General features: G+C 37.8%; 1 protein-coding gene across 1 annotated transcript in view; it reads left to right on the forward strand.

Annotated features, from left to right (window-relative positions):
• The first annotated feature begins 315 nt into the window (after positions 1 to 315).
• Positions 316 to 10,365, forward strand: part of LOC102029493 (C-type lectin domain family 4 member A-like) — a 25,927-nt gene continuing 15,877 nt past the window's right edge. Inside the window, exons 1-4 of the mRNA XM_005378917.2 lie at positions 316 to 566; positions 1,209 to 1,324; positions 4,785 to 4,884; positions 8,228 to 8,379. Coding sequence (XP_005378974.1) covers positions 539 to 566; positions 1,209 to 1,324; positions 4,785 to 4,884; positions 8,228 to 8,379 — 396 coding nt within the window. The 5' untranslated portion in view covers positions 316 to 538. The remainder of the gene's footprint in view (positions 567 to 1,208; positions 1,325 to 4,784; positions 4,885 to 8,227; positions 8,380 to 10,365) is intronic.

Below are 10,365 nucleotides of genomic sequence, written 5' to 3' on the forward strand. Positions count from 1 at the left end.
ACAGAGGAGCAGATCAGAGAAGTCAGACATACTATGTCTTCCCCACCACACCAGAAGGAGCTAACTCCTAAATGGGGATTGACTGAAATGTGAGTTTGTACCTTTTAAAATGCGGTACGAAGAAGTTACCTGCTTAACCAAAAATGATGAGGTAGATGTTAATGTAGCAGTATTTTCTCAGGCTTTTTGTTTCAGAAGTAATTATATTTGCATGTGGAAGTACTTTTGTGGTGCTTTCTAGACTTATCTAGCTCTTGGTTCCTCTTCTCCTTTCCTTCCCGTTTTTTCCTTGCCTTTTAACTTCCTACTTTTTAATATTTATTTTCTTTTTCTATTACAATTCTGAAAACTAGACCTTTCTCGATGGCCCTCATGACTTCGCATTTGATTTTTAGTTCCCAGGAGATACTTCTCTGAAGTGCCTGTGGATTTGTACAGTTGAAGGCAGGAAAATTTACCACATGTTTGGTCTTATTTATAACATATTTTAAGAGAGGGATGAAATAGATTTTCTGAAGAAAGCAAATCTCTTCTCAACATGGCTTTGGAAGCTATTCATGCTAAAGGTAGGTCCAGCAATGAATCCACATTCTCACACACCAACTCTGCCTCTCCTGCAGAGCCTCTCTGTCCATGTTATAGTGGATGGAGTCATTTTCTAGTGGAAGAGATGACCGATGAAGAAGGGTTAATGAATAAGGTATGGTGGGGCTAGTTGCTGGTTTTCTGAGTGGTTGTGCCTGGTAAACACAGGAGTCTCTACAGACTGAGTTGCCTGTGCAAAGGGATAAAGAGGCTATAGAGTTGTGTAGTGGGGAAAGAGTGTTAAAAAAGATAAATATAATAATATGAAAAAATGCTCATGACACATTGTAAAAGAAAATAGCAGGTCAGAATTCAGTGTTTATGGTGTGTCAATTGTGTAAAAATATACTTACATGAATATATATTTTAAAATTACTGAAAGGATATGTACCAAATATTAACAACAGTTTCAGATGGTAAGAATTCTTGCATTTCTGTAGTTGGCAATTTCTATAATGCACATGATTATTCTTTCCTTTTTCTATTTTTTATTATTTCAGATGTTCACACTATTAGTAAATATGTGTCATGCAAAAATAAAAAAAAAACCCCAAGAGAAGAGGATAAGGAGAGAATATAAGGACAAAATTTATCATTAATGTAACAAATTTGGTTTTTTTCAGCTCCCCAAAAGAGGATCTCCCCCAGAAAATATAATCCTGCCTTTTTCAAGCTACTGTTTGCTTCACTGCTGATACTCTTCCTGCTGAAGGTGACCTTATCATCTGTCATTTGCATTGTAAGTGTGCCATCTGAATCAATTAGCAATGTGTGCCTTACAAGAAGAGGAGTCAGCCCATTGGAAACTGACATTTAACAATGCCCTTATCCAGACATCTGAAAAATACATTTTCTCTGGGTAAATAGAAGTTATGAGAATCCACAGTAATTCTTTTTTTATGGATCTAATTCCCCTCCTGAAGAGATAATGGAATTCATTGTCTTCACATCAGTTGAAGAGCAGATGTGTGTATGTTGGATTTATAGAGTGAAATCTATTGGGCAGCATCTCTGTATCAGACGCTGTGTAAAGACAAATCTAGATGTCCCTTAGTGGCACTTATGAGACCAGCTCTATTTGGGTGCTCAGACACTTTAGGTTTTGGGATGAGTGGGAGGGCAAGAAATATTCCAGGGGGCCGGGGATATAGCTCAGTGGCATAAGTGCCTGCCTGGCAAGCGCAAGGTCCTGAGTTTGATTCCCGGTACCAAAAAAAAAAAAAAAAAGAAATATTCCAAAAAATATTCTGCAGTGAATTTCTTTCTGATAATTTTGCCTTACCAACACTGTATGAGGTCCAAATGCCAATATAAAAATGAGTAGAGCCTGTAATACCAGCACTTGGGAGGCTGAGGCAGGAGGATCATTGTGAGTTTGAGACCAGTCTGGGCTACAAAGTGGGTTCAAGGCCAGCCTGAACTGCATAGCGAGACCCTGTCTCAAAAAGACAAAAACAAACAAACCCTCAAGACCCTAAAAACCCCACCTCCCAAACCCCTCCCCCCAAATTAAAAATGAGTAGAGTTCTGTATATTTTGGTTTCTGGAATTTATCAAAAATTTATAAACGATTAAGTTAGCATACTTTGGTAAATATTTTATTTTCATTCACTTGTTCATTCAGTGAGCACTATGTACAAAGTTAACTTATGTCACTAGTGTTAGAGATTCACAAAGAGCCATGGCCTCAAGGAATTTGAAGAATAGTCAAGTGGACTAGTGCTTCCACTGTAAGGGAAGTGTCATGCAGGTGAGAAGTAAGCACAGGGGCTGAGACAGACTTTCCAGAGGAGGCAGCATCTAGAGTTGTGTACCAAGGATGGCATAGACATACGAGAGCATACAAATAGGAGAAAATATAATTATACATAACAAGAAAAGAAACACTGTACAAAAAACTAAACTATGAAGTTGTAGGTGACAGACGTAAACGGGACTCTGATCATGAAGACTGTTAGATATCATTTTAGACTGGTTTTTCCCTGCAAAAGTTTATTTTATGCAGTATCTTCTGCTGCTTAATTAACCTGTCTAACACTTAGTCCAACTTTTTTGCCTATGTCATGCATCTGTGATTTGGCCATTTAGACTAGTGTCAGTGGGGAGGGTCCTGTAGGGCTGGATGAGCTCATTCACACATATGAAGTCAGGGAACCATCACAGGAAGAGGAAGAGGAAGAAAGAGGAAGAGGAAGAGGATGTCAGCAGGAACCACAGGGATAACTAGGCTACTTTCCCACCACCCTTCACTAAGCCAGGCTGGGCTTGTTCGCCTGGCACCTTGCAGACTTCCAAGGCTGTGGTGAAGTAGTGGAGCCCCCTGAAGTTTCAGCTTGGGTCTAGTGCAGAGCTACTGCTGCATGTTCCGTTGGCCAGAGTTTTAAAGGTAGCCTGGGTTCAAACAGTGGAGAAATAGAACCTGTTTCCTGACTGGGGAAGCTGCACTGTCCTGATGGAAAGTGGTGTAGACATAGAGAGAGGGTTGAAAGTTGTGGCCATTTGTGCAATGTGTCACAGTTACGAAGTTACTAAAGAATTGGAAGCAGGAAACTGCTGTAATCCAATTTAGTTATAGAAGTGTGCTTTTACAGAGGTGTGAAAATGGAGGCAGTGAGGAAGTTAGAAGGCTCATTCATGATGCAACTGAGACACAGAGCTTGAACGAAGAGAGTGAAGAAAAGGAAGAGGAGCTTTGGCTGACAGAGGAGATAAAGTAGGAGGTGGAAGCGTGGTGAATATGATTAAGACCTGGGAGTTAAGGGACCCAGGAAGTTAAATGCATCTCTAATATTCTCACTGAGTAAACTGAGCCATCATGAGGTTAGTAAAAAAGGTAGAAATATAGAATAATTAGAAGGCTTGGGTTGAAAGGTGATTTAAGATTTGGGCATATTGAGTTCCATCTGAAATATACTGTACCTCTCATCCAATTGTATGAGACATATCGCATGGATTCCAGGAGAGAGGATGAGTTTTGGAAGTCATTTACATATAGGCAGCAGGTAGCAAATGGGAAATGTGAGATTACTCCAGAAGCAGATGTAGTGCAGGAATAAAGGAGAAGAATGGAACTCTGGGGAATGTTCCGTTTTAAGAGAGGGATGGAGGAAGCAGAATCAAAGAACTGTAAGGAGCAAGAGCAAGAAAGGTGAGGCCAAACATGCAGAAGCAGTGTGCCAAGGGTTAAGCAGCAGGTGAGCTGAAGTCCAGTGTTCCAGGGTGTCCAGCAGGAAGATGATTGGTCATTGGTCCTTGCATGTTACTAACGACCCACTTCAAGGAACGCAGAGGCAAAAGCTGCAGTTTCTCTACTGACTCAAAATCCTGGAACAATCCTGGTCAAATGGCAAATGGGTGGTAAGGCAGAATGAGAGAAATTCAGCTTCTAAAGGTGGTTGAGTTAGTTTTAACTTTGGAGAGACAGGGATGTGCTGGTGTCCTAAGTCACAGCAGTGAGGTAGAGAGGTAAAAGAAAGAAGTCCTCTTGATAAAATTGGGGTGCTTTTAAAACTTTCTGCACTTGAACTTAACTCAGAGTTCCTCAGAATTAGACAGTTCCTCCCTCATCCTTGATTTTCCCTTGGCATGTATCTTATATAACATATAGAAGGAGATATGGATAAGTCCTGCTAGACCCACTAAGATGAGGCTGTCATGCTCTCTTTCAACTACTGAACTTTCAGCTATTTTTGTATGTGTCTATGGCTTCAACCTCAGTAGGAATAGGATCCCCTGGATTGTGGAGTTATGGGAAATTAGTTCCTATCACTCTGACTACTCAGTTAATTGGATATTTGTAGACTTTCTTTTTTTTTAAAGAAGCAAGGAAGTAATTTTAACTTTTTATTTTTTTTGCCTTTTTGAGACAGGGTTTCACTATGCAGTTCAGGTTGGCCTTGAACTCACTTTGTATCTCAGGCTGGCCTCAAACTCACAGTGATCCTCCTGCCTCAGCCTCCCGAGTGCTGAGATTACAGACGTGTGCCACCACACTCATCTTAAGGGAATAATTTTTAATGCCCATGTCTTGTACTCTGAGCAACTACTTTAAGGATAACAACATGCAATGTATTAACTATTGTTATTCTCCTATTATTTTGTTATGAAATTTTATTTTACATTAAAAATAATCAAGAAAGTAAGAGTTAATAGCATACTTATTAGCTAGCATGAAATGATTTGATTTTATTGTTTTCCAGTTTTTTTCCAAAAATGTGCTCAGCGTGGAGAAAAAAATGACTGTAAAAGGACTGGTGCACACAGAATTGGAGTGTGTAAAGAACAATTTGACTACCGAAGGTAAAACTTAATGTGTCTACAATTGCAAGGCTGAGTATAGTATGCAAAGCTCCCATCTAGTATTTAAAATTAGATTCACGGGAAGATCATACTGATTGAATCTTATGATTATTTCATTCTGCAAGTGTACAAATATATCGGACATGCAATTCTAATATGTAGATTTAAATTTGTCTGTGCAAGGCTTGAGTGTGGTAAAGGTTACACTACTTTTGGATTTATTCAGCCTTTGCTGCTTTCTGAGCTTTCTGTCTCACTGTTCTTTCTCTCACATCTCAGTTAAAACCACTTGATGAAAATGATGATGGTGACTACTTCATTATGAATGCGAAGTATTAAGAGGAACACATCATTGAGAAAAAATTGGTTTACTATAAAATTGAGCAGATAATATGAAAAGACAATATTTTAAATAAAACATGCACACATAATATTCCCTAATACTAACATTTTACTTAAGTAAGGGACTTTGTTACAAACTAATAAATTAGTATTGATATATTATCAGTAGAGTTCAGAATACATAAATATATAATATATAAATAATATATAATATATTCAAATTATGTATTATATATAAATGATATAGATTATATATTATATTTCATTATAGTACATAGAATATATATGAAATAATATTATTTAAATTATATATGTATATATAATTTCTTTTCAGTTTTCACCAGATGTCCTTTTCTGTACTAGAATACCATTCAGGACACCACGTGACTGTCTAGTTTCCTTTTGGCTGTGATAATTTTACAGACTTTCCTTATTTCTGAGGACTCTGATAGATCTGAGGTTTACTGGTATGGCATATTTTGGGATGTCCCCTCATAAAATGTTTTCTTTATGGTTAGACTGGGATTTTTGGTATTTGGCAAGATGTTCATAGATGTAAACTACTATATACCTCATGTTGTATCCAAGATATATGTGTGTGTGTGTGTGTGAGTGTATATATATATATACATACACATACGTACATTTCTTTTTTGCTATGGTTTTTACTGTTGATGTTGACCTTACTCATTCAGATGAAGAGTTTTATTTAAATTTTTCCATTATAAAGCTGCTCTTTTTTTCTCTCATTTCCACATGATACTTTTGGAAAGAATTTACAGATTGAAGAACCATACACCCTGTCCTTTAGCATGGAGTCTTGTATTAGGTTTTTCTAGAGAAACAGAACCAGGAGAATATGTATCAGACATTATTTTTAAGGAATTGTCTTATTGTCAATTGTGGCTCCATAAAAAGTCCTAAATTTGAACAAGGCAACCAGGTGGCTGAAGATGCAAAGGGAGGGACAGTTTGGGTCAAAGATTGTTGCGGAAGAAGGCCGTGTGCTGGAGAATTCCCTCTTGCTCAGAGCGAACATTCTTTGTTCTCTTCAGATCTTCAACTGAGGGGATGAAACCCACTCACACAATGGAGGGCATCTGCTCTCCTGAAACTCCACCAATTACAATGGAAATCTCATTCAAAAGCATCCTTGAAGAAATATTTAGAATGTTAGACCAAAATACATAAAATTAACCATTAGAAGTATCCACATAGTTCACTTGAAATTGTTGTGCATGTGAGATTTGTTTCTTGAATCTGATTTATTAATTTATTCAGTAATTTGCTGGGCATGGTGGCACACATTTGTAATCCCAGCGTTTGGGAGGCTGAGGGAGGAGGATTGCCATGAGTTTGAGGCCAGCCTGGACTATAGTGAGTTTAAAGCCAGCCAGAATTGCATAGTGCGACCCTGTCTCAAAATTTTTTTTATATTTGCATGTATTCATGGAATTTTTTAATAATTTGGATCATAACCCAATACTTTCTTACCCTTTCATTCCAGCTTTGGCTATTGGGAGCTCCTTCATTTGACTCCTGTGCCCCATTAACATGTCTCCAGCCATGTGTTTGTTTTGCTTTGTTTTCTCAGTTCCATTCTTTGTGGAACTACATTAGCCTATAGGCTTGAGTTATCGATTTCCCGTGCTTATTCTAGAACTCACCATTTTTATGATGATCCTTGGTTTCTTTTATTGAGGAAGAGTATCCTACAAAACTTGACATGTTTTGTCTTAATTTTTTTCATTCAGATTTGTTTCTTAGATTCTGCTCTGACCTATTGACTACGTAGAAGTACATCCTCTAATTCAAAGTATCTGAAGATATTCTTTTCTCTTTCTGTCTTCTTTTTTTACACTGATTTTTAGTTTGCTTTCATTACAGTTGGAGGATACTCTCTACATTTTCCCAATTATTTTAAATCTGTTGAATGGTGTTTTATTTCTAAGTAAGTGGTTTATCTTGCTATATGTACCAAGGACACTTGGGTAGAATGGGTGGCCCCTAGTTGATGGAGTGCTCTAAAAATGTTCATTGGATTTTCTGGTTTATGATAATTTTGAATTCTTCCACTCAGTGGCTTATTTTCTGCATCGTTGTCAGCAGCTCTAATAGAGTATATAAATGTTCTCTTTTTACTGGTATCAGTTTTGAAATCAATATTTCGCACCTGTGTTGGGTTCATGGAGGTTTCGGGATCACAATACACATTTCCCTTTGTGTTTCCTATTCTGCCTGTGCGGTGCAGCCAGCAGTTTTTATTTTTTCCCTGCCTACTTGCTGACTGGTCTGTCCTTTGTTCTGCTGTGGAGTCCATCCTCAGAGCCTTTGAAAGGCTAGTGTATTTTTTAATTATAAATTTCTATTGTTTTTCCTAATGTTTTTTATACCTTTTCTCAGAGTTTCTTTTGTTTCGTTTATTTCAGGAGTGCTTGTACTTTTACACTGAAGCATTTTTTATCATGAGTACTTTAAGATCTTTGCTACATTATCCATAGTTTTGGCTATCTGATTGCTGGCATCTATTGATCAGCATTTTGAAAATTAATTAAAACATTTCTTGGTTCTTGTTGAGTTATTTTCTTTGGACTCTTGGCAACCTTTATGCTATATTCTGACGGGTTGGCTGTATTTATTTGGTTTTTTTTTTGAGACGGGGTCTTGCTATGTTGTCCAGGCTGGCCTTGAACTCCCAGCAATCCTCCTGTCTCAGTCTCCTGCACGCTGGGATTTCAGGCATGCCCCACCACGGCCACGGGGGCTGAGCTGTATTTAAATACTAGGTTTTAGGTTTCTTAAGATGCCTCTGGTGAAAAAGGGGTCCCGACACATGAGTGCCCGATGCAGGGAGCTTTGGCGAGGCTCCTTGTTATATGTGGGTGAAGATGGCAGGTTCCAGCTTCCCTGCAGCCTCCATTGGTCCTTCACTTTAATAATAGACATAATTAAAAAGGTTCTTTTCTTGTATTGCCTTTATATGTCTTTCTTCCCAATAAAGAGAAAGTCTGGAGCTGTTGCCCAAAGAACTGGAAGCCATTTAACTCCCACTGCTACTTTTTCTCTACTGACTCAAAATCCTGGAACAAGAGTGAGGAGAGCTGCTCCAGCATGCAGGCTCATCTACTGGTGATCAACACCGAGGAGGAGCAGGTACTGCCCAAGAGCTAAGAGAGCCTGAGCCCTGTCGCTTTGCTGTCCACGTCCTTTTGTTGATAAAGCATTAGTTTCTAGAAGCATTGTTCTGGGATGTTGGTGCTCAGACAGAAGGCTTCCGGTAAAGTACACAGGAACAACTCCTCACCTTCACATTCCTCATGTTGTTCTTGAAGCAGTAAAGTGGCATTAAAAAGATACTGCATAAGGGTTGCATGGAAGTATGAAAATATTTTAGCATCAATTTCACTATTGAAATATTTTATACATTATAAACTGTTTAACACAGAGGGATAATAAGATGAATAGGGAAATAAAGTTAAGCCATGACCAACAGTTAACAACACAATGAACACGCTTAACAACCAGAAATGAAACTAAAGACTTTCTCACATTATAAAAGGAAAAAATTATGTTTACCAAAGTTTCTTCATGTGCAACTTGAAGACTGCTGTCCTTTAGAGGAAAAGTGAGTCCAAGGAGAAAATTCACTAGGGTCATGGGTAGCACTTGCTCTACTGTGTATGACCATCAGGCTTATAACTGTGTCTCTGTCTCTGTCCTCCTTGTTTGCCCAGACACCTGGACTCCCAGAGGACCCACATAGCTATTCCTGGATCCTCTCTTTTTCTTCTCACTTTTCCTTCATTTTTAAGTATTTATAGTTTAATATTTTCTCCTCGTGAACATTTTAAATGAAATACAAAATCTTTTGGAATAGAGGTGCAGATTAAGGTTTGCAGAAATATATTCAGGTTTGCAGATAGGTTGCAAAGACAGCAGTGTTCCTATTATACCTAAACACAACTTCAACTATTGTTAACATTTTACATCAGTATGGTACTTAAGTCTTAGCTAATAAACCAGTAATACTGCATCACTTAAAAATAAAGTCCATATTTTTGGGGTGGGTTATTTTTTTTGAGACAGGGTCTCACTGGCTGTCCTTGAACTCAGTACATAGCCTAGGCTGGCCTCAAACTTGCAGCAGTCTTTCTGCCTCAGTCTCCCAAGTGCTGAGATGTATTTTCTTTTTAAAATTGCCCTTATTACCCTTTATACTTCCTTCCCCTCCATTTTATTTCCTTCCTCTTATCTACTCATCATCTCTCTTCTACTTTCATGTCATATTTTAAAAATTCTACATATTAGGGAAATTTTGCAGTATTTGTATTGCTGAGTCTGGCTTACTTTGCTAAATATGGTGATACTCAGATCTATCCATTTTCCTGCAAATGACAAAAGCTTGTCTTCTTTTCTCTTGAATGATACACCCTTGTGTTTATATATATTTTTACCATTTATTTTGGTGATAGGCACCAAGGCCAGTTTCATATCTTGGCTATTGTAAATAGTGTTGTAATAAACATGGGAATGGAGCTGTCCCTATGGAATGGTGATTTAATATCTTTTGATATATACTCTACCAGTGAGGGATATAGATTGATCTATATAAGCTCTATTTTTATCCTGTAGGGCCCAGGATATAGCTCAGTAGTATAAGCACCTACCTGGCAAGTGCAAGGTCCTGAGTTCGATTCCCGGTACCACACACAAAAAAAAAGATTTATTTTTATCCTTTAAAAAATTTGTTTTGAGACAGGGTCTCACTATACAGCCCAGGCTGGCCTTGAGCTCACCATGATTCTTCTGGATCAGCCTCCCAACTGCTAGGATTACAGGTGTGAGTCACCATACTTGATTTTTTTTTTTTTTTTTTTATCTTTTTATGGTGCCTCCATACTTATTTCCATAAGCAATGTAGATTTCCTTTTTTCCTGTACCACCAGCATTTATTTATTGATTGACTGTATTCCTTTCTTCCTCCTAGGCTTAACTTTTTATTGAGTTCTAGAAAGCTCAGTAAATTGAACTTCTCTTACAAACATTTAAAAAATAATTAAGTTTATTGGTACATTTTAGATATACATAATGATCATATTCATCATAGGGAATTTGCACCTGTACATGTCTATTTTGATC

The sequence above is a fragment of the Chinchilla lanigera genome, unplaced genomic scaffold (genome assembly GCF_000276665.1).
Source record: "Chinchilla lanigera isolate Chin_1 unplaced genomic scaffold, ChiLan1.0 scaffold00012, whole genome shotgun sequence".
Classification (NCBI taxonomy): Eukaryota; Metazoa; Chordata; class Mammalia; order Rodentia; family Chinchillidae; genus Chinchilla; species Chinchilla lanigera.